The following is a 24,252-nucleotide window of genomic DNA, read 5'->3' on the forward strand; positions in this document are numbered from 1 at the left end:
CACTTCATTCTCTGAACAATTCACTAGATACTAATTTAATGTCACCTCAGGTGTTGAGTTACTGCAGCTCTCTCCTTTGCTGCCCTGGTTTCTTGAGTCTGAACCATTAACACTTAAGTAGGGGTCATGGCTTGGGGTGGACAGTTACCGAAAAGTGCTGCAAGTCTGAGGTGCTGCATCCACATTTCAGCAGAAATTCTGCCTTGCAGCCGTTTGTTTAGTGCTGCCCACCCAGTTGGCAGCTGGCAGACTCTCTGCAGCAAGATGACCTTCTCGTGCAAGGACAAGCGCCTGACATTGCAGCGAATGGGGAATGGAAGTGGGGAGCTTGGAGGTTTTTTCGCAGCCCCGAGTCACAGGGAAACTTTTGCGTGTGTCCTAAACCGTGATAGTTTGTGTTGGCCATGCTTGGAGCTCAGGGGATGACGTGGGCAGCTTGTGGCTGCACCACAACCAAGCAGGCCCCTGGCACAGCGGGATCTGTCTCCTGGTGGCCCTGGGAGCTGGCAGCAGGTGCCCTGAAGTCAGCTGAAGTGCAGCACTGCAAGAGGCCAGGGCTGTCCCACTTTCCCCCGAGTACCTGAGTTTATTCCTTATTTCTTGTCTTTGCACGGACAGGTTACTTAACTCTGTTTGCATCCTGTTCTGTCATGACTGTCTGGCTGACATTTTGGTGTCTGTTTTTGTTTTGTAGCTCTTTCATGAAAGCCACTCCATGTCCAGCAGCATGTTCACTTCCACGGTAAAACACTGTCTGCAGCTCTGCACCTGCTCTTCACCCTGTGTGTGTGTGTGCAGAGGTCTTAGCTCTAGACACCTCCCGTGGCTTCTCCTGCGTAAAAACTTGTTTTCAATCCCTACCTCTGTGTTTTGTTCATCTTCATTGGGAACCAATTCTCATTAGTAATCTTTTAATAGAAGTAGAGTCTTACATTTCAATCCATTTGGTTCTTCTGAAGCTTAAGCAGTTGTAGCAGATAAAGCACTATAGCAGATTTAGCTGCTTGATGTTGGATTACATTACAGGTGTCTGCAGTATTTACAAATAATGTAGTGTTGATAAATGCTGTCAGTCTGTGGACATTAATGAACCCAGAACAGCTTCAGGTTGTTGAGACAGGGAGTTTGTGGGCGTGGGTATCTCCTCAGGCAGTCATATTGTTTCAAGGCAGAGAACTGTAGCTCTTCTTGTTTAAATGTTTTACCAACAGAAGCCTTGACAATTTAAAGTAAGTCTGAGGCTCCAAATCTGTCATGAAGAGACAGAAAGCTTGCAGCTACGCATGCACTTCAAACTGGCAGTTGTGATTTATGGTTCTCTGCGTCTACAGACTTGCTGTCAATGCTGCACCTCCCACATGTCCTAAATACACAGCTGCAGAGCACTGCCAGCCCTCTGGCCTGGCCTGACAACTGCCAGGTTGCTGTTGCCTCTCTCTCCCCACATACTGCTGCAGAAAGGCAGGATTCAACTGTGCCTTTGATTCAAGTGCACAGAATTGTCCAGTGAGATCTTTGCTTCTGTGAACCACCTGAGCAGCCAGATTAGTTACTGTACGCACATGGGCTTCTCTGCTTTGGCACCCACCCTCCTGTTGACCTCCTGCACCCCCTGCTCAGCAGTGTGGAATAAGTTCTGTCTGTCGCAGTGTGCAGTGGAAAGGAATAGCAAGCATCAGAACATCAAGGGAACACCACCTATGCCTCACTGTCACCAGTAATAGTGGCAATGGACTCCTGTCGTTTGCTGGTCATTTTGCAGAGCTTGTCTGTGTAGGATCAGTGAGCCTACCCTTTGCAAACATACAGGTTTACATCTTATTTTCCTCCTTCTCCAGTACGTTGCTCAGGCAATTTCTTAATTCAGAGATGATTTGATTTGAGGTGGGGCTGACAATTAAGCCCTTTCTGGGCTGAGAGTGATAGGTGTGCAAAAAAGAATGAGGAAACAGAAGAGCACAGTCTCAGGGTGTGCAAAGAGTAGGCAGGCTGCACGTGTGGAAATGGGAACAAGAATTTTGGTGGTAGCGCCACAACTTTGAGGATGATTTGCTGCCTAATTTAGTCTTCAAGTCTGGTAGAGTAAAATAATAGAGCAGTAGTGACAAAAACCAAGCTGATACGTACATAGAGGTGGGCATGATGATTACATGACCACCTTAAGGCCATTTTTAATCTACTTACTTTAATGGAGTTTTTTTGCATGGAGGAGCTCTCTTGCTGGAATGGGCATTGGAAGGGGTTGCCCAGGGCAGTGGTGGAGTCCCCATCCCTGGAGGTATTTAAGAGTCATGTAGACATAGTGCTGAGGGACATGGTTTAGTCAAGGACCTGTCAGTGTGAGGTTAATGATTGGACTTCATGATCTTAAAGGTCCTTTCCAATATAGGCAATTCTGTAGTTCTGCTGGACTAGTGGACCCTTTGGTTCTCTTAACACACTGAGCCTGATGTCCGAGTGAGTCAGACCTACCTGCACATGCCACCATCTTGCACACCAGTGACACTGCCCTGGCAGCCAGCTCATGCTTGCTCAAATAGTCAGACCTTGTGTTGAACCGAGCAGTGGAGTTTACTGGGTTATGTCTTGTTGAACTGCTGCCTGTTTTGTTGCGAAATGATTAAAGTACAGGAGAAGTGAAGCTTGTTGTGAAGGGGAGAGAATCTTGTCATCCTGTATGGCATAATGGCCTGTATTTTTTCCCTGGTTCTGAGGTAGCATTATAACAGAATGGTGTGTTGGCAGGAGTGACACTTAGGCTGGTAGGAAGCAACTAACCAAGGCTTTTGTGTTTCTTACAGAGGAGCAGTACTCCATCCTCTCCCACTAGTTCTTCTCCTACTGGCTCCAATGGAGACACAAGCTGGGGTGACCGCAAAGGGCAGTGGCTGCGCAGGAGGCGGCTTGATGGTGCTATTAACAGAGTTCCTGTTGGCTTTTATGAGAAAGTGTGGAAAATCCTTCAGAAGGTAGGTTGACAGCTGTGGAGGGCAGGAAGCAAGCAAACCTGTATGGTAACTGGGGGAGGTGGTGGTCCAGAGGCAGCGTGTTGCTGGGAGTTGAAGTTGGTCTTCAGCTGGACGGCCAGTGGGAACGAGTCATGAGCAGGAGCGTGTCTCTTGGACGTGAAAGGGCTCCCTTGGCACGAGTTCACATGTCTGCCTGAAAGTGTATTTTTCCCTGAAGCAGCTGGCGCTGAGTTTCAGCTGAACAGTTCTGTCCCACCGCTCTCTGCTCCGCATTGCCCGGGGCCTAATGCGAGTTGTGCTCAGTGCTGCCGAGGGGCACTGCAACGCCGCGCGGTTCCTGCGCTCCGGTTCAGAAGAGCTGCAAGGAATGGAGTAGGAAACTGCCCTGACTCTTCCAGAATGTCTGGAGATCTCCTGCTGGCTCTTCGGAGCTGTATGGCATTAACTTGTTGTTGTTGTTGTTGTTGTTTATTTTTAAATCCTTGATAAGTCCTTGCCAGCACCTTGGAGATCAGGGGTATGGAAATGTGTTGAAGCAGCTTTCCAGGGAGGAGGAGAGGGGAATTAGGAATTTTTACTCATTTCAAAGTGATTATGCACCTGTTGTTCTGCTCCGCTGGACCAAAGCCAGCATTCAGCACCTTGCAGCACTGAGCTGTTCATGCCTCTGCAGCTGAGGAAATGTGCATCACCAGCTCAGGCTGATTTTGGTTGTCCTTCTAAAACCACTTTTGCTGAAGCTGTTAGTGTTGACGTCAGCCAAGATGAGTCATATATGACCTCATGGCTATTTACAAATGATGAGCATCACTTCTGTCCTGACCTGATGTAATAGCTGGGATTATTTGCGTGGTTTCCTGGCTATTAAAATCAGTTGTGCTTATTTGTCTTAAAGATTTCGTTCTTAAAATCTCTTTGGACTCTTCTTCTTGGTGCATTTTTGTACCCAGATGTGCCATTCCTTACTCTGCCTTCTCACCATTTCGGTTTTGTCACTCTTCCCTTGTATACCACTTGGTATTTCTAACACCACCTCTCCCCCGTGGTTTGTGGCCCATGTCCAAGCACCACAACGTGTTGACATGCTTGAGTTGTGGTGCCCTGGATCTGAAACACTTCACTAAATGTTGTTTTAGCAAAAATGAAAAGTAAAGACCCTCACTTTCCTGGTCTGTTGCCATGCTTTTGTATTACCCTTTATTTCTACACCCTTTCCCAAAGAATGTTCTCATTGATTTGTTTTCCTGCTTTGTGCACCTTTTGCTGTAGTGACTCTGTGAGTATTTTGCTCCCCTTCAGCAGCTGGGCTGGAGCACAGCACACTCTCTACATGTCATGTCAGGCTATTTCTGACATTTACCAAGTTACGTACCAACTTCTTCAGCAAAGGTGAAATAATATTTTAACAGGTTTTGTTGGTTTTGTTTGGGGGTTTTTGGTTGTGTTTTGTTTTGGTTTGGTTTTTTTTGTAAACTGAAAGCTGTTTAATATTGGGTTAGAACAGAGAACCCTCAGATTTACTTCCAAGAACTGTAATTTCTGTTCATTGTCAAAATGTTACTGTTTCAGTGCCATGGTCTGTCCATTGATGGGTATGTCCTTCCTTCTTCAACCACCAGAGAGGTACAGTAAAATCCCAATGATTTTCTATCCCCATGACTGAGAGTTTGGTTTGACAGTGTAAGATGTGGTGGGGCTGCTATTGCAGATCCTTGGTTTTAAGAAGGTTAGAAGATCTGGACCTTCCCCCAGCAGCTCCACCAGCTTCCCTGAGGCTGTGCAGATGAGTTCCTGCCAGGCAGGTCTGGGAGGGGGTTGGTGGCAGGTTTTCCCTTTTGCCCAGCCTGCCCTCTGCAGCCCTTCACTGACCCCAGGCACCCACGGAGCAGTGCTTGGGAGAGGGTGGGTGGTGGCAGTCCTGCGGCCAGCGCGAGGGTAGAGCCCGGCTTTGTTGGAATGAAGCACACACATTGCTTGCCACTTGCAACAGCAGCCAGTGTATTTTGGTATCACAGTCTCAAAAGTAAATGCCAATTAAAGATGTTTGTTTCTAACCAAAGCTTTGACTCTTTAAATCCATAACCTTTCCTTACATTTTTTTCCTTAGTGAGATTGCCACTCTCCCTTTAGGCACTCTGGCAAGTTTGGAATTCACATCTATAAAACAAACTCTTGTGAACAGTAGGCACGAGAGATGTCTGTGTGCCTGAGACTGTTGTCCTGTCTAGTTCCCTCAGATTTGTCTCTGGCTTCCTTTTTCTTCTGAGGGATGGTGGTAACAGCTGAAGAGAGGAGCTGGAATCATCTGCCAAATTTAAACCTTTCTCTTTTTTTTTCCTTTTTTTTCTTTTTTTCTCTTTTTTTTTTTCTTCCCCCCCCCCCCCGCCCCGCCCCAGAATAGAGAGCTTTATTTACTCCTATTGTGTAGATAAATAAGTTTATATTTTTATCCTGTCAGACCTCAACAGTATCTAATTCTGCTGTTTAAAGGAGTTAAGTGAAGTAAGTACAAACCTCCTGAGGCAGCAGCCTTTCACAGAACACCCATACAGCTACACCAGAGCAAATTAGGCTGCTCTACACACGGTATAGCTATATCTCTGTGTGGAAAAGCATTCACTGTAAGCAGGTGGTTGTTTTTAAAACTCAACAGTAATTTGGGCTTTGCAACTCACCTGTGATGGCAGAAAGATACAAGGCAGAGTGCGTGAGACCGCAGCGTGAGGAGCAAAGAGTTAATTTGCCAGCTAAGCATCAGCAGTCCTGTGTGTAGCTAAAATGTGTGTGTGGTGGGTTGCAGGGCTGGAGCAGTCTTCTGGAAGTTGCATAACTGTTTGCAGGATCAGGGTCTAGCGACACAAAAAGTTTCTGTAAGAGCTAAAGCCGTGCAAACGATTGTTCTCCTCAGTCAGATTTACCCCCCTGTGCAGAGAGGAGCGTATGTTCAGTTGCTTGCAGGATGTGGGGAACTCGTCTTTTGGATCGGTCAGTTTTTCTTTCCATTTCCCCTCAAACTTGCCAGATGACCCCGTGTGAAATCAAGTTTGCTGTGCACGTGGAGTCGGTGCTGAACCACGTACCCCAGCCTGAGTACAGGCAGCTCTTGGTGGAAGCTATTCTTGTTCTCACCTTCCTCTCTGACATCGAGGTGAACAGCATTGGGGGCATCATCCACGTGGATCGCATCGTGCACATGGCCAATGACCTATTTCTGCAGGAGCTGGTGAGTTCAGAGGGCAGCGGTGGGAAGCCTCAATCTTTGAAAATTGTTCCCTGCTCCTTTTTTAATATGTGTGATGAGCTTGATCTTATTCTTTCCCCTACAAAGACAGACCAAATCACTTAAGTATCTCCTGGAAATATATTTGGAAAACTAATCTAAGAATTGTGGGAGATTTAAAGGGAATAAAATTGTAGTGGCTAACAAGCTCTGAGATAAGTGGGTAGATGGAAGTGAAATTTTGCTTTACCAAGGCATTAGAATCACCAATATTTGAGTAATCCCACCTGCCCCCCTCAAAGGACAAGAATCCGTGAAGTTCTGTGTTCCTCATTTACTGATCCAACTAAGTCATGTGGGTCCTACAGTAATCCTGATTAAGGTTTTCATGAGGGAAAGGAGAATTGCTTTCGTTATTTGGCACAAATGCAAAGTCATAATGTGGTGGGATTTTTCCAGTAAATAAGCACGCACGCCTGACTTCCCTTGCTGCTTTGCTTGTGTCTTTTCAGAAATCATTCGGAGCTACTGGCAGTATCTTGGAGAAAGACGTAGCCACAGGAATTTGCCACTTTTTTTATGACAGTGCTCCAAGTGGGGCCTATGGCACCATGACGTACCTAACAAAAGCCATCATTATTTATTTACATGATTTCCTGCCGAGCACAGGCTGTGCCATGCAGTAAGCGACGGTTCGTGCGGGAGGGAAGGGGCTCAGAGGCCCTTTCTCCCCATTTCCCTGTCACGAGCCCCTCGTTCAGTCGCTGCGTGTCTGTGCGCCGTGCGCTACCGCACCGTTTTACACCAGTCGTCGTGTTATGTGCTGCAGGGGACAGGTGGGTGGCGTTTGGCCTGGTTTCAAGGGACTGTGTGAGAAATAACAAATAATGAGGCTTATTCTGCCCAAAGTGCATGCGTGTAATTCATATTAAATAAGCAAGAATTACCACAGTTCTGCCAAGGGGAACACAGATTATTACTCTGTGGAGATCAAAAGGCATAATAAAACAAGGGAGCTGTATCTCGGGCATAAAGTCTCCCAAATAAGGGAAGTGATGGAATTCATTAATTTTTCTTCTGCTGTGTGTAAATGTGCATCATTGTGAATCACTAATGCACAGTGTGAAACGTCCAGGGAAATGTAAATTAGAGGAACAGGAATAGCTTGAAATAACCAGGTGATATTTCTAACACACATTTATCCTCATTCTCATCTCATTTGCACTTAGTCAGTGCAGGGCTAGTGCCAGTAGAGACTAATGTCTTATGCTAGCCGCTAATTTGAGATGATAGCCTCTCTCAGGAAGCTGCATCTCTCTTTAATCTGAACAGAATAGCTTCCTTCCCTGCATCCCTGAGGCTTTGGAGGCAAAATCTCAAGGCTCCAGCTTCTCCAATGTGATGGACAGTTTTATGCCTGTAATCATTTCCTCTGAAGGAAGCAAGATAAACTTCTTTCCACTTGAGCACCCTTTCCAAGTCTCCCGATCCTTTCCCTTGCAAATAGCCTCAGAGTTAAGAATGGCGTAATTGTCACCCTTCTGGCGCAGCATGAGTTTATGGAAGGCTTTGATGTTTCTCTCTTCCACCACCCCCCCCCCCCCCCCCTATTTTTTTTTTTTTTTTTTCTTTTTTTTAATTTAAAGTTGCACTTGTCTCATGTAGTTAGGGATGGGCTGCCTGGAAGTCTCCCTCAGACAGCTCCCAGGTTAGTGCCTGTGCCTTGGATCTGTCCACTGGAAACCACTGGTTTCTGTGGCTGCTCCGAGCTGCTGCAAAGAGTAGGTGTGTCCTGCAGGGAAATGGCTCGGTGAGCATTTAAACTGCAAGCGGAGGTAGGCTGCCTTTGGAAGGGAAACCCCTGCTTTACCCCAGGCACCAACTAGTTTTCCTTGTGCCGGCGTTGCTGGTCTTGCCACCAGCCAACGTGCATCTGCTGAATGTGCTGACAGCTTAGGAAAGTGGCTGTAGCTTCAGCCTGCAGCCTTCTGCAGCCACGGGCTCCCTCAGGAGCACTGGAGAGCGCTGGCACTGCCGCGGTGTGAGCAGAGGGGATCCGAATGGTTCTGCCTTGCCAAGTAGAGGGGAAAAGAGCAGCTATGGCCTGTAAAAAGTAAGTATTTTCTGTGCTAATAAGCCTGATGATAAGCATATTTCTGTGAGACACCACCACCCCCCCCACTCCTTCAAAACATAACCATGCCATTTTTACAGGTTTTGAAAACTTAGGGGTTTTTAAACAATAGTACCTGGTGCTTTTGAGAACAAGGTTTTTGGTTCCAGTTTTATACAGATACCTGAAACAACTTGATGAAAGTAGGGACATAAACCCCTGTCTGGCTTGCTCCTAAACTCCCAGTGGCAGTGCCGCTCCATCTGCTGTCCCTCTGTGGAGTCGCTGCTGCTGTAACAACGTCTGGGCGCTGGCTGGGGAGAGCAGAGGTGTGCGAGGCCCTAGGAGGTGATGTCAGGTTTTTGCAGAGACCAAGAGAGTTTGTCAGCTCAGGGGCCCGGGAGCCCTTGGATGGGCCCTGGGAGAGGCACGTGCTGTGTTAGCTGCCACAAAGCCTGTGAGCCTGGTGAGGGGCTGGTGTAAAGGCACCGCTCAAGTACCGAGCGCTTGGATGTGGAAGTCATTTTACTGGCATGTGGGCCTGTTGTGTAGGGTTTTGCCTTCTTTATGGGTTTGGGGTTTTTTCATTTGTATTGTGAGAGATCACTTAGCTTGAGTCCCAGTAAATGGAAGTAAAATCCTTTGTCCAGTTTAAGGAGACAGATGTGACTGTGCAGAGCGTGTGACAAGAGCCTGTGTGGTGGCATCTTGTTCTGTCTGGTATCACATGAAAAGGCAGTAGCGGCAGTTATTTTTGCTTTTCTTGTTGAACCCTGGATTGTGAGAGATGCAAGATGATTTTTCCCCTCAGAGTCCTTTTTTTTTTAATTTTATTTAACCTACAGTGTGATCTGTTTTCAGAAACAAGCAGGGTGATGCAGCTGGTTCTACATGCAGCTGCATTGTAGTCTGAAACAGTGGAGTCTGTGGCAAAATGTACCTGGACACCCCTTAACTCTTTCTTTTTAATGGGAGTGTCATTGGTATCTTTAATTTGAAATCACAGAATGTCGGGGATTGGAAGGGACCTTGAAAGATCATTAGTCCAATCCCCCTGCCGGAGCAGGAACCTAAATGAGATCACATAGAAATTCATAGTATGACGTAGCTTGTGGTGTATGTATGATCGTTATGATCAGTTATCAGATGCAGTGCCGCAGGCATGGGGCACTGCGGGACCGTGTCACCCCTCTGACAGCAGCTGGGGCTGGAGCAAAGTGGGAGCCTGGGTCAGTCCAGGCCCAACACAGGCACTTTCTGGTGTGGCCTGGACGGGAGAAAGTGAGATGTCACTAGTGGTGGCATCTGTACCCGTGGGGCAAGAGCTGGGCACTCAACTGCAGATTGCTTCAGTCCCTGCCCAAAGGACCGCTCACAGCTGGAACATTAAGTAGCCACAACATAAAAATGTGGGATTAAAAAGCAGCTTGGGGTGGGGGTAATGGAAGGAGCGCTTCAGCTGGGACAGTTTGGGTTTAAGTACAAGTAGCCGGGCTCTCTCGCACTCCCACTTTTAGTCTGGAGTGGCTTTTATTCCTGGCATGAGACGTTTCACAGTTACTCCCCCTGCCACCTCCCCTTCTTCTGTCAGGGGTGGGGGCTCCTGTGTGCCGCGGCAGCTGAGAGGGCAGGCCGCTTGCTTTTTTGGCTGGATGACTCAGCTCCTCTCACACTTCAGTGCTGCTTCCCCAAAAGCCTCTTCTCACCGCCTGCGGGGTGAAGCGCTGCCTGGCGTCCTTACCTTTACACCCCCTCTCAGGAAGCAAGCCCTCAAGGCACGTACCCTTCCAGTTCATGCCAGGGTGGCTTCAGGAGCACATCAGAGCAGACATCCGGGCTGGAGGCTGTCAGCCATGTTTCTGAGCTCCCACCTCTGGTTGCACACCCTAGTTCTCTCCTCTCTTCTGGAGCGGGGTGGTGGCAGCAAAGGAGGAGTCCAGAGCTGCACTGTCCTGTTCCAGCCGCAGCAAGGAAACCCATGTTGGGAAGTAAGATCCCACCACACACCGTGGTGTTTGTCCATCTGAGGTGGAGCCTTTTTGTCACTCGACTGGAATAAGGTGGGACCGATCCTCCCAGTCCACAGATCAGCATACATGCTTGCTAAACAGAGACGTTCAGTATTAACACCACCATTAAAATTTTACTGTAAATTGTTTGCACTATTAAGGATTTTTCTTCCCCTCTCCCCTGGGCACTGGATATAAGTGTCTGCATATTTATTCATAGGTCTGGCACGTTACCAAATACTTCTGGAAAAGTATTTTGTATTTAATTGTAGAGAGTAAGATGTAAGAAAGCCCACAGTACCGTAAGCTTGGGCTGCAGTTACATTCTGTGGTGAGCACCTGGGAAGGTACTTCCAACAGCTGTTAACTAAAAGCTAGCTGCTTTCCTTACCTTACCTCTCGCTATTAAAATGTAGAGCTGGCCTAGGCTGGGACCTTCCCACCCAGAAAGCGCTTTGTGCACATGGTGCTTGCTAAGGCTGAGTTAGGCGGTGCTGTTTTCAGAAGGCCCCTGACCCGGCTGCAGCGTGTGTCGGGGCGCTGCTTTCAGAGAGCGCTGTGCCAGAGAACGGGGGCCAGAGGGAGTGGGAATACTGGCTGGCAGTCTGGGGTCTGGGGGGAGGCTGGGGGCACTGGGCTCTCCCATCTTGCTTTTCCAACAACTCGGAATTTCTCTGTTTACTCGGTAAAGAATTGAGGCTTAACTATACACAAGCATATTAGGGTCACTAGTATCAACAGTTCTTACTTTTGTGTTCTTGCTCATCTCTTTGTTCTGAAGGCCAGTTAATCTCCGGGAAAAGTGTGTGGTACTCGGATAGGTGCAGGATACCAAACACAGGCCAAAACACCACGCTTACGTGTTACGGTGAAAGCCAAAGCTTTATTGTGCCATCTCTGCTATGTCACACGAACTTGCTCTGGATTTAGCCTTCGCTAAGGCATCAACTTACAACTGTTTCTTAGCGCCAAACCTCAACACGTGTAGGCAACAGTAACCAGTTCCAGCAAGAGGAAATCTAGTGCGAGTGTAAACGCTTTTCAAGTGAGATCCTTGAACTTGCGTCTGTAAACTTCAGGGAGGATAGAGCGTGACCTGGTGTGGTTCAATTTCACTGCGTCATGCAAGAAGCAAGATTAAATGCGGCACTACCTCTTTGCACTAGACAGTTGTTCTTCCCCGTTCTCCTCTCCTGGACCAGGCAGTCCACAGCCGGCCTCTGTCGTGCCTGTTAGGTCCTCAGGGAGAGCCTGATATGTCCCTTGCGGTCACCAGTCTGTTTCTCAGCTGTCGCCAAGGGCTGCTGAAACAAACACACCAAAGCTGGTCTTCCCCTGGGCTTGTGGGTGCGACCTTGGCAGTGTTCACAGGTTCGATTGACAGGGGAGATGCCACCGAGGGGGAGCACAAAGGTACTGATGTGGCAGTGACACGGTAATACTGCAAGGAGCGGGGTTTTGCCCCTTCTGTCTCATGCCGAGCGGGTGTGTATCGGCCAGAGGGAACCAAAGAAAGGCTTACGCAGTGAGCGCGGTGCTCACCGCACTGAGCAGCGCATTCATCGTGTGTCACTCTGGGAGCTGGCTTCCCAGACTGCTTGCGACTAGTGACAGGGAAGTGAGCTTGCGGGACAGCCCACCAGAACTTCTGCCTTTTCACGAGTTTGCCTTTTTCTCTAGTCGATGAACCACGTGAAAGGCCTCTAAAAACTCACTGAAGTCAATGTAGCCATCTTTGTTGTGGTCTATGCTGAGGACTAACTTGTCAAGGGCTTCATCATATACATCGATGCCCAGGTGAGAAGTGAAGAGTTTCCATGTCTGGACAAACTCCTCAAGAGAAATCAGACCTACAGGAGACAGAGAGCAGGTTGCTTTTTCCACTGCTGTTGCCCCCACCCGCGTGCACGCACACTCCTTCACTGCCAGAAAGTTACCTGCCTGCCGTGGCGTGGGTGTGTTCTCTGGTTTCATGACTAAACTACAGTTTTACTCCGGGTAACAGCTGAATGCTTTCAGCCGCAGAATTGGGAAAGCGGTGAATGCCAAGAGAGAGTGGAAGGGAGAAAAAAGACCCAGAAGAGTGAAGTCAGTACTGGAGATGGGCTATGTGAGAATGTTTTCTCCAGTTAGGCTGTGTGCACTGTCCCTTATATGGTCACAGCCTGACTGCTTACATTAGTCTTCACTAAAATGGAAAAATGACATCACCTTGGGTTCCTCTATATTTAGAAGCCTTAAGGAGGAAACACAGTGGGGAAAGATAGGCTTCCTAGAGCTGGCACAGTGACGTTACCTCAACTTACCTGAGTGATCTTTGTCAATGATGTTAAAGATGATCTCCAGGTCCTTTCTGTATCTGCACAGCGTTTCCACCAAAGCTGGCTGAACCTGGTTTTGAAATCCCATAGAGGAAACCATTCAGACCCTGGTTGGAGTTAGTCTCACCAGCAGAATATGTACTCTCCAAACCTATGCTCACAGTTTAACTTCTCAAATGTTTTTTTAAAAAAAATTCCTTATGCTCAAGTTCCCTGGAATGATACTTTGTGTCTTGCCCTGAGGAATAATCAGCTAAAACCTGTCACTTTCAGATGGTGGGGCATGGAGGGAAGGAGCCCTTCACACCTCCTACCTTCAGTAATTATTTGTGGAAATACGGATGATCGAGGGAGGGTGCTGTACACCATGCACTCAGACAGAGCTTTCACTGTACATAGGTGAATGGATCCTGCTGTTTAGGAGAATAATGGCGACAGCTAAGTCCCGAGCCACCATGCAGCCACTCAGTAACAACTGGACTCTGCAGAGGAGACCTCAGCTGCTGTTCAACACCTGAGTGTCCATCTACAAATGTGACTCCCTCCTACGGGTGCCTGAATTGGCTCCGGAGCACATTTGAAAAACTCCCTCTCAGAGTGAGGGTTGGGTGCTCTGGGTAGGATTTGTCGCATCTCCTCAGCTACGTTATCTAAACGCCCTTGAGAGCCAACGGAAAGAAAAAGCAGCTCTAGCATGTGATTCATCCAACCTATTTTAAGCACCTACCTTAGCAGGGAGTGATGATTTGTACCCTAGCAGTGCTCATTTCCCTCCAGAGACTATAAAAGGAAGCTTGGCAACTAGTTCAGCTGTAGATGTCTACCTGATTGGCAAAACCACTGTCTTTGCCTCAAGTTGCACCAAAAGCTGTTCCTCCAAGATGTGCAAGGAGGCATTTTCCTCCTTACCTCTTTTATAGGTTGGCCTATTTTCAAATCATAAAAACATGACATGAAGTCAACTTCTCCATCTGGGTTCATCTGCGCTAACTGAGGCCGCAGCATCCTCCAGGGCAGTTCCAGCTGTAGGACAGACTCCATCGCTGCAGCCCAGTCATTCACAGAAATCCTGCCTGCCGGAAGGGGTCAGTTCATGGTTACAAGCGGTACAGGACACAGCAGACGTCAGTCACCAGCATGCCTTCTGCTGTTTTTAAGAACACTTGCACAACATAAATGTTTTCTCCTAACCCTGGGATAAAAACCCTCATATCAATGAGCAGCGGGGTTGGACCAGACATTTCCACAGGTCCCGTCTAACCTGAGCAACTCCGTGATGCTATTATGATCTTCAGCATGTTTTCAAAGCAACTCCGTGATGCTATTATCAGCAACTCTGTGATGCTATTATGATCTTCAGCATGTTTTCATACCTTCTGAGAAAAACAGATTATGCCACGACAATTACTTCAGATTTGAGCTGAGCTGCCACTATAGAGACCTGTGTTGCTGAAAACCCAGCAAGACAGAAATATGTTAAACAGTTTTTGTTCAGTGGCCAAAGAATTTGCCTGCCCAAACTCTGCCCAACAACAAACACCATTTCCTTATTTGCCAATGTGTTTCAGTTGTTTTCTTCTACCTACTTAAAGCATCATGCCCTCAAGTACTTTTCTGGGGCTAAGTGCTTGCTAACACCTGTCCTCCTCTGTGGTCAGGAAGAACATAAGATCAACCAGGCTCTGCTGCCCTCCAGCCTTACACTGGCAGGCAGGACCCCTCGCCACGGGGTTTGTCCCCTCTGCCCCCCACACACAAGGCAGCTGTTCTCCCCAGTGGCAACTGGACAGAGAGGTTGTGTTGTTACCTGTGCCATTGGGGTCATACTGTGCAAAAGCACTAGTGAGTTCAGACCTGTGAGCATAAATCTTCTCTCGTAAGGACTTCAAGGCAGATGATTCAATTGTACCCACCCTAGGAGGAAAAAAATGCAGAGCTGATCATTGAAGGATTTAAATCCTCTAGCATTTTATGCTTTTCAACATTCATTATCAAATTCTTATGTCCTTTAACACGTAGTATGTTTAGGGTCATCAGAAGACAACACTGGGGGAAAAAAAACCTAAACCAACAAAACAAACAAAGCCCCATAAGAATAATCTGAATTTATGAGATAATCGAGTTTATGCAGGTAATTCTAAGCTGCTTTGCTGTAGTAAATCTGACCACAGTGCTAGGCATGGCAAAGCTCTCATGATAAACTTTTTAGACTCAATTTGTAACAGGATTTGTCCAGATTAACGCTGCAGCCTTAAAGCAGACCTGACAGACAGGCACAGGCCCTTCACCAGTCCCTGACAATTGTCTGTTCTAACCACTTACCACGTCTAATTACCTCTGAGAGTTTCTCAGGAAACCAACTTAGAGTACTAAGGACATGTTTTGTCTGCTGTATTAATCTTTAAATTTTAAACAAGGCAAACCAAGGAAAATAGGTGCCCATTCAATTATTCAAACAATAGCTCTGTAGCAGGTACTCAGATGCTAAGTGAGTGCATGCTCACAGCATAAGACACACAGCTTTACCTCTCCCGAAGGTTCTGCCTGCACGTGTGCTTGCTGACTCGATACTGTACAAACCGAGGGACCAGTTCGGGATTCAGTTTGATGTACGCTCCCCGGTTGCTCCCCTCTTCATAGTAGTTAGAGGCAGAAAATATAGTGATAACCTGGTCATAGGAAACAAGGGAACAGCGTTGGCTAGAACAGCTCTTCTTGAGACTGATTTCTGAAACTGATCTCAGAAAAACATTCAGATTACAAAATTAAGTGTCTGCTTATAAAACCAGAGATCAACAATTATGTCATTCACCAAATTGCTTGCACTTTTCAAGTCAGAGCTCCAGAGCTCTGTACTTTTGGCCTGTCATAGCAAGACTTCAGTTCAGGGGGCAGTGTGACAGAACATGCTGTTAAACAGAGACTTCTTTTTAAGATGGACCTGTTTTTCAGGATTCTTGCTGGCCGTCTGATACAGCATGTCAGAAAGCAGGGTCAGAAGATAAATTATTAAGTTAAAAGGCTTCTAGAGCCTTAGAGCATCTCTTGCACTGTATTTACACATAACTCTTCTCAGGGATTTTGTTGATGTTGATTTGTTTTCACATGGCTAATGAGCCAGTCCCCACTCCCTGAAGCTGTAAATAATTTTGTCAGAACTCCATAATTTATTCTAACCTCTATCTAGCACACAGGTCCCCCAAAAACAAACAAGTCACTCATTTTTTTAATTAACTTTGCAGACAAATCTACTGTGGGTGTGTCTGTGAGATTCACAGGAGAATTCTACTTTACATGAAAGCATCTTACCTTCCCATTGTGACTGATCTCATAACCTTCCGGTTTAAATTCATGAGACCTAATGAGCATCTTCAGATTGTACCTTTCAAACAGCTTGGCAGTGACATCGGGGCCAAAGTAACAACCTCCCCCTCGACATTTGTTTGGTGTACAGCCATTCTGACTTCTTGGGTCACTCCAGAGAATGTCAAGGATCTGTAAATAGCAAACTCAAGCAAGTGAGGACGGGTGGTAGGTGAGAACTGACAGGCTACAGCTGTCTAGAGTACTGGCCATGGCAAAAGCAGTACAGGGAGAAACCACACCTGAGCTAACAACACAGGTCTCGTGTTTTCTTCCTTCCTTCCTTTCAGCAGGGCATTCTTTGGGGCTGAAACTTCTGATCTACTTTTCTTAAGATACATTATCTAGATTTTGGATGAACTTTTTCAGATTAAATATTACTTCAGAAATGTACCTCCTTTTACAGCGGAAGTTTCCATACTTGGGTAGGTGCATCAGGAATGGTACCTGGGCTGTTTCAAAGAGCCACCTTTGCATAGAGGTGTGAGAGGTATTTTCTGTTTTCCAGTGCAGACCTGACAACCACAGGGGTTGGTGGTTTTATCTAACCAAAGCCTGGGAATACCTGCTCTAAACATGACAAGAGTTGCCTTTGGCTTTATTGTCTTGGGTTAGGTCACGTTTCAAAATAAGATTTTACAGACATGAGGATGAATTACCAAGGTTTAAAGTCACCTAATAATTCTAGTCAGTAGCAAACATTAGGCAAAATGTGTGTGTTTAAACCCCCCTGGACAAGGTTTACACTAACATATTCCACTTCCTGTGTGTGAGTGTGGCTCAGTGGAGGCTTGGTCAGCTGGGGGAGTGTCAGATTTGAGGGGCTGCTTGTGCCTATTACATTAGTTTGTAGGTCAGATGTTATCTTGGGAAATCTCATTTTCAGAGACGGATTTACTTCTTGAGAAGCAAAACAAAAGTGTGTGCCCTTAAAGCAGCTGTCTGAAGAGAAGCTCAAAAAAATATACACAACTTAATTTTGAGCTTCTAAATTGCGGTGCAAATTAAGCTTTTCAAATTGCCACAATTTATTAAATTACAGCCTGACAAGAGCTCCGTGTTGCCTCTAAGATTTAAGAGGAAATGAAGAGCCAGAGGACAAAAAATTCCCACTCTTGAGTAAGCAGCCTGTAGGTCTCAGGAGCTGGGGTTTTTTGGACAGCCTTGGCATTCAGCTGCCAAAACCATAGCCAAAAGAAGGTGCTCACTTTCGCTGAAAATTGGAAAGTCTGACCTATTTAAACTGACAACCACGTATGTACCAACAGATCCAACCACATGAGGGCATGCAAACACATCTCATACCTAGCAGTTTCCACCTTCTAGCCGCTAAGAAAAGACTGGGTAAATTGTAAGGTATAAAATCGCAAGCCTTTATTACCAGGTCTAGAAAAAGCATCCAAAGAACTAATAGCTGGCCAGGATACACCCAAGAATGATGGGTTTCTTACTAAGAGACAGTCCCCTCAGACTCGAACATACTGCCTGAAGAGAGCACCTGCCAGGTTTGTGCAGGGGTGGGGTTCAGTATCTGTTTGCCTTTGGTTTCACCTACTTGTTTCCATTCCTTCAGGGCGAGGTCTGGAGGCAAATTTGAGCCTGAAGGCTCAGTGGAGCCCGATGAAGAGATGTGTTGTGTTTTCCCTGCAGCATTCTGGTTGGCAGTGTGTTTGCTGGGTCTAGTTGTCAGAATTCTCTCCTTCACTTGGTCCTGTCTGTCTCTCACTGACTTGGGTGGCCGCATCAAAGATTTCAACTTATTAAAAAGAAATAAATTGAAAGAGTTAGCAGAACATAAAGATGGTACAGAGATGTCAGCTGAAAGGCACATCAGTTCTCATTTCCTGTACTCAATATTGAATTCTCATAAAGTCCTGAACTCACAGGTTTGGTGGAAGCTGCAGGTGTTTGGCACGTATGGAAATTTTCCTTTCTATTAGCAGCCAGTGTCTTCAGAGCTGCTCTCATATTCTTATCAAGACACACAGACTCATTCCAAGCCACAGTTAACCACAAGATCTCACTATACAGGAAGTGGGGTCAGGCCTTAAGGCAGACACTTCAGTGCCCACCTTCACTGGAAACTGAAAGTACGTGTACTGTACTGTACTGAAGATGAAGCTGCACTCACTACTGCTCGGACACTGTAGGCTGCTGCTCGGTTACCTTCACTGAAATCAACGGAACAGCATGAGGATAACAACAGTGCGATTGATGAGGTATCACATCAGGCCCTTTCATTGTTAAATCCAACTCCTCCCATATGCATGGCCATGGCTCTATTTGGAGCTGTGTGCTATGGCTCCATGAATGCCCATTAATACAGATCCTTCTCCAGGGAGTGGCTTTTCTCCTCATTTAAAATTTTCTCACACTAGCTGATTTTTTGAACCAAAACTCTCCCAACAACATCCCCCCACAATTCTACTCTGTAACAAAGAGACAGACTGATGCAAAACAAAATGCAAAGCACTGGGTTATTTCCCAGTGCACTGACCAGTATTTGAGACCCGTTAGTTGCCAGCTGTACCAATTAAATACATTGGTTGGCCTTGAGTGATATCACTCTGAGTTGTGGGCCACACGTCTCATTAGCAACGCTCTCCTCTGGCAGCAACTTTGACCTGTTCATTCTGCATTTCACAGATACTACATCAGTAACACTCTGAGCCCAGCCTTGGTGAAAGCGTGGGCAGAACTCAGCTCACAGTTGAGAGACCTACATCTGTAGTTAGGCACCCAATTTCAGTGTTCAGTAGTACAGCCAACAGAGCCCAGACTCCAGTGACCAGAAGTATTCATTGCCCTTTTCCACATCTTTAAGATTAAACAGAGAGACACCTGACTGTTCTCTAAAGCGTTTATTTCTGTATTGAAAAACATGAGGATGAGAGAAATGGCTCTAGGTTCCAGGCACCAACTACAAGCTACACCAGGTTGTTTAAACATAGATATCCTGGACCATCTGGGATGTCTGTGAATTAGTGTGACGTGGGCAGATACGGGCCAGATCTAAAGGTGGAGGAGACCTGTGAACAAGACTTTTCTCCAGTGGCAGGCAGAGGCCAGAGGGCACATCCCTCGGCTACAGGGTGCTTCCATGAATAGCACCAGAGACCTATGTCTGAGCAATTTTAAGATCTGGATTTCCATCAGATCTCCTGCATCTCCATCTTAGGAACCTAAGCACCCTGCTCACAAGCAGACATCTCAATTCAGTTGTCCAAATCTGACACCATTTTCCACTGATTTGAAAGAGCTGTGTTTGCTCACCATTTCAGAAAAAAATTGAAGTTTCTGTCTGCTAGATCCCTGAAAAGCAGCAGTTCCTGTTTTCTCAAGACCAAGTCTTGAACTTTGATCCTGCTGGAAAGGCTCTCCCACATGTGCAAAGCTCAGCTGCTGCCAAGGGAGCACCTCGCAGGTGGTGAGCTTCCCCCACACAGGAGATGGCAGAAGCCCAGCCCCAGGACAAAAGGCAGAGCTGAAAAGCTGTGGCTAGATTGATTTCTAAAGTGTTTAGAAATGCCTGAGAATTAAGCACTTTTCATACTTTCTGGCTAATGCGTCATCCCTGCAGGAAGGCAGAATCTAAAGTGTTTTTAGCTATTTTAACATCAAAAGACCCATGTTATTTTACACCAGCCAAACAATTGGCTCCCAACACCTACTGAAACCTTCCTTCGCAAACACTGATTTTAAAGAAAAACAAGACTCTTTTTCTCCTTACGTGCCTTATACAGCAGCCATTTTCTTTCCTAATGCAAACAACTTGACCTTAGCATCTCTCTTTTAAGAGAACAAAATTACTCCTACATGAATATGATCTCTTACCTTATTTCTCTCGAGTGCATTCAGGAAATCCAAATCCGTGGTGTCTGAAATCCCTCCATGTAGGATAAGAACTTTGCTATCAATTATAGTGGCGAGGGGAAGCCAGCTAAAGACATCTCTCAGAAGACACAAAATCTGTTCCCCATGGTCCTGTAAAAGATACTCTTACATTAGGTCCTATTTCTGTCAGATTCTGTTGCTTCTAAGTTAAAGATTTTGCTGAAGTTTCTGCCACAGTCTGTATGAACACTTCTGTCCAGGTGACACCTTGAACTGCAACACTGACAAACATGTTCCGACATTTACTGTAGGGCCATTTGATTGTCTCCGTAGCATATAGCCTGGAGAAGAGAAGACTGAGAGGGCACCTTATCAATGCCTATAAATACCCAAAGGGCAGGTGTCAAGAGGATGGGGCTGGGCTTTTTTCAGTGGTTTCCAGCGACAGGACAAGGGGCAACAGCCACAAACTGGAACACAGGAAGTTCCATCTGAAGATGAGGAAAAACTTCTTTACTGTGAGGGTGACAGAGCACTGGAACAGGCTGCCCAGAGAGGTTGTGGGGTCTCCTTCTCTGGAGATGTTCAAAACCCACCTGGATGCCTTCCTGTGCACCTTGCTCTAGGTGAACCTGCCTTGGCACGGGGGTTGGACTAGATGATCTCCAGAGGTCCCTTCCCACCCCTACCATTCTGTGATTCTCTGATTTTGTTTTCCTTTCATGTGCACCTCTTCTTGTGTTCTTGAGCTGCCTTATGGATGTTATTTATTTCATCCCATAGATCTCCGAGCATAAAAGGATAACATTTAAAATTGTTTTGTCAGTTACTCCACAATAATAATCCAAAATAATTTCAACTACATTGCTAAAGTCCTTCTGTACTACATCTAAATAAACTGGTTGGAAGTTTCCTTGCTTACACAGGTTTAATTTTACATGTGCCAGACTACAAAGAAAATCTAGGGGAAGGAGGAGGAATCTTACCTTGTACTTCCTTGAAACTTCTTTTGTGAAGCCATATCTGAAAATAGGACAACATCATGAACTGGTTTTCAGTATGCTCTTCTGCATCATTTCCTACACTATTTGCCAGGAGTTTTCTATCCCTCTTTTTCTCCTGCCATTATGTCTCACCTCTATTTAATAATGTGCTTTGTGCTTTCTTCTGCTCTGTCTCAAGAATTGAGTTAAACCGTCTGTATTAGAAAACAGCATCTCAGCTGTTCCTGCAATGGGGCAGACTGCCACCTCTCAACCAATGGACCTCCACGGGGTAGAAGCTTGGATATTTACCCACCCCTTGTGTTTCAGAAGTGACATGTTAGTCTAGAGTTAAGTGAAATACCAGCTCCTTGTTTACTGGTTCCATTATGTTGCATTATGTCTTTTGCTATGCTGTGGAAAAAGACAACGCTTTAAATAAGATATCATCCTTCCACCTATCCCTTTTCCCCAGATGTGGTACTCTGGAAGCTGCACTAAGTCCACTGACTTCAGTGGATTGTGATTAGGTCAGAGACAAGACATGACTCTCGTTCAATTGTCTGTGGGTAATGAGGATGTTCTTTGCCCCTCTCACACATCTTGAATAGACCTGAATACCTAATAAAACATTACTTCTGTTTTAGAGAGTCACTGTGGCTAAAGTAGCACACAAAAGCTCCAGCTTTTCTAGTGAAAGGACAGATACTCCCTCCCTCCGGACCCCTAAAATCTACCTCAGGTTCATGATGTAGTCTTCATGGTTTCCTCTATTCAAGTGTAAATCATTGGGGTAGATAAGAAGAAATGCAAACAGGATTATAAGTATTTCCATTGAATTTTTCCCTCTGTCAACAAAATCACCATTAAAGACATAACGGTTCTGTTCTGAAGGCAGACCATTCTGCAGAAGGAAACAAAAACAAGGACATTTAGAGACAATTCTATGCTACTGCAATAAAGGAAACAGCATTTCAAATGGTATCACATTGCTAACAAATCTGCAAAAAACCTTCACAATATGGAGACCAAAAATGCAGCATTTCTTTATTTCCACTGCTTCGAACAAAAATCTCCATATCACACAACCTGTATGAGCCATCAGAGAAGAGATGATCTCTCTGACTGTTCTTATGGTGCCATCTCTAATCATTTCCTCTACCTATTAAAGTAAATTGATTGGGACCAAGAGGAACATTATTCTTCTAATAGAATAGAATTTTTTGTTAATGCAACTGCTGCCTGGAAGTTACGCGCTTGCAAACAGAAAGGAGTGATTCATTCTGAATGGGAGATAAGAAATCCATGAAAAATTATCTTCTGACACAAGTCGGAAGGTTCTTATGTTTCCTTACATAGTAAGAAACTGGGTTTCATATATTTACATTGTTTGCAGTGTATGCTTCTAAAGCTCCTGAGAAAGACTCTAGTGCAGAGGACATCAAATCTTAACACAGAACTCTGAAGAGCCTTGATTCCAGTTGCTTTAACCCTGAAAGCACTACTTGAATTTTACTCACATTGCACTTTGCCTCTGCTCAGGTCAAAGATAAGACTTGAACGCTCACAAACGTGAGAGGCTGTACATACAGGTATTTCTTACCTTATTTATTCTGAAGATATAGAACAATGCTTTATTATGAATGGTGACTTATCAAAAGCTAGTATTGTGAATTGATGGTGCATTTCATTAGATTAGTTATCAACATGTCAATGGGTGCCTCAGCTCACAGAAAGTATAGCAGCAATTATGTGTAGCTTCACCATTTCCAATCAAGAGTATCTGAAATATTATTTCAATTTTGACTTGCCAGAAAAAGGAAACCTCTGTTTTCACAACTGGGTGCACAAGAATTATCAATAGAACATCTATAAACATCACATTACAACTGTGGAAGCCACTCTTTAACAGGTTTGGCAGCACTGCAAGACATCCCACCTCCTGAATATAGCTACTGCATCAGTGTCCAGCACTTCCTGTGCTCCTATGGCATTCCCTGGTGTACTGCCTTAGCAGTTTTATTGCAGGATGCAGGATCTGGACAGAGACTCCATTAAACGTTTAATTTGAATCCATTAGGAAATCTCTTTTTTGTCCCAATCCGTGCTCCGCGCTGTTACGTCAGGATGCAGCAGTGAATCCTGGTCTCTCCATTCCCACAGCGGCACAATCCTGATTGCTGTAAATACAGCTTGCTTGGGTTTCGCTTGCTTTGTGCTCACAAGAGCGGCAATTTATGAGGCTCTGCTAATGCAGTGGGTTGTAGTGACTTTAAAAAATAAAAGGACAGATTTCAGGAGTGGAACAGACAGGAGAGTCTCAGCAGCAGCTCCTGGAAAGATGAATTAATAAAAGATTTGCCTTAAAACAGCGAGGCAGGGATGTGAGTCACCATCAGATTGTCAGTATACATACAGCCACTCTGGAACTGCAGTCCTCATGAAAAGACAGATCTGCTGAAGCGCTCTCTAGACTCTATCATTCTTCTTTTGGAAAAGCTTACTCACAACTTCTAGTTTTAAATTGAGAGTTTGTTTTGGATTTCCAACTTCAATGTGGCATTTTAGTTTTGTTCCACATTCATGCAAAGTTTTTATTTCCTTTTCTGTGGTTTCAACCAACAATAAGAGCAAAACTAAATTAAAGGCTGTTGAAGCCTCTGGCATGTCAAAGAGGTGAACAAGGCCCTCTAATCATTAGCAACTTGCTAGTGGGCATCATTACTGTATCTGCTGGGTTAATGATTAATTAACTTCCGTTTGTCATTTGCATTTTCTACACCTTCAGGCTATTTCTATCCATACCACCCATTTAACAATCTAACTTAGCAATACATAATTTAAAATCCAAGGGTTTCAAGAAATTTCAGGAAATGCTGTAATTTAATGGAGAGTAATGCAGGGACTGAATGAACCTTACAAACTGGCTCTTGAGAAAGAAGTAATTATCCTGGCCTCACCCAAACCAGGGTTAAGAATTACACACACTGTTACAACCAGCACTGTATTGATAAGCTGTAGATTGCTTCTGTGTGCTTGCTGTTGGCAGTGTGTAAAACGGCTGCGATAAAAGTTCCCTGGACAAAACCCCACGCTCAAGGCACTCTACTCTGACTGCATGCAAGCCCCCAAAATGCTTCAGCAGCCCTTTCAGCTCTGCACAGCCCTGTGCAGACCCGAGATCACTACATTCCTCATGGCACTGTTTACAATTGCATCCTCTTGTTTAAGGTTATGATGGTTCACACCAACTCAGAGGAAGAAATCCCTTCCAACTGAAACAGAGTTAGGGAAGCAGGAAAAATGGATCCCAGAGGCTAACTGGGTTCACTGCTCAGCTGAGTAAACTGCTCAGAGGGGACAGAAAATACTGTATCATTTAATTTGCTTTTAAATAACTGAACAGCTCTATCATGTGATCTCTATTTTCTCAACCACTT

At 45.5% G+C, this 24,252-nt stretch overlaps 2 protein-coding genes across 2 annotated transcripts in view; one reads left to right on the plus strand and one right to left on the minus strand.

Annotated features, from left to right (window-relative positions):
* The first annotated feature begins 4,536 nt into the window (after positions 1-4,536).
* Positions 4,537-6,969, plus strand: LOC104521498 (phosphorylase b kinase regulatory subunit alpha, liver isoform-like). Its single transcript, XM_010163519.1, has 3 exons — positions 4,537-4,592; positions 5,992-6,192; positions 6,702-6,969. Exons 2-3 carry the CDS (start codon positions 5,992-5,994, stop codon positions 6,873-6,875), a joined length of 375 nt encoding a protein of 124 aa, XP_010161821.1. The 5' UTR covers positions 4,537-4,592; the 3' UTR covers positions 6,876-6,969.
* A 1,674-nt stretch (positions 6,970-8,643) lies between these two features.
* PPEF1 (protein phosphatase with EF-hand domain 1) overlaps positions 8,644-24,252 on the minus strand; it is a 34,775-nt gene continuing 19,166 nt past the window's right edge. Inside the window, exons 10-20 of the mRNA XM_010163520.1 lie at positions 21,550-21,716; positions 20,816-20,852; positions 19,830-19,979; positions 17,551-17,751; positions 15,942-16,127; positions 15,159-15,301; positions 14,440-14,546; positions 13,542-13,705; positions 12,618-12,702; positions 11,984-12,161; positions 8,644-8,671 (exon numbers count right to left, since the gene is read on the minus strand). Coding sequence (XP_010161822.1) covers positions 8,644-8,671; positions 11,984-12,161; positions 12,618-12,702; positions 13,542-13,705; positions 14,440-14,546; positions 15,159-15,301; positions 15,942-16,127; positions 17,551-17,751; positions 19,830-19,979; positions 20,816-20,852; positions 21,550-21,716 — 1,446 coding nt within the window. The remainder of the gene's footprint in view (positions 8,672-11,983; positions 12,162-12,617; positions 12,703-13,541; positions 13,706-14,439; positions 14,547-15,158; positions 15,302-15,941; positions 16,128-17,550; positions 17,752-19,829; positions 19,980-20,815; positions 20,853-21,549; positions 21,717-24,252) is intronic.

This window comes from Antrostomus carolinensis, unplaced genomic scaffold (assembly GCF_000700745.2).
Source record: "Antrostomus carolinensis isolate BGI_N321 unplaced genomic scaffold, ASM70074v2 scaffold7612, whole genome shotgun sequence".
NCBI classification, from domain to species: Eukaryota; Metazoa; Chordata; class Aves; order Caprimulgiformes; family Caprimulgidae; genus Antrostomus; species Antrostomus carolinensis.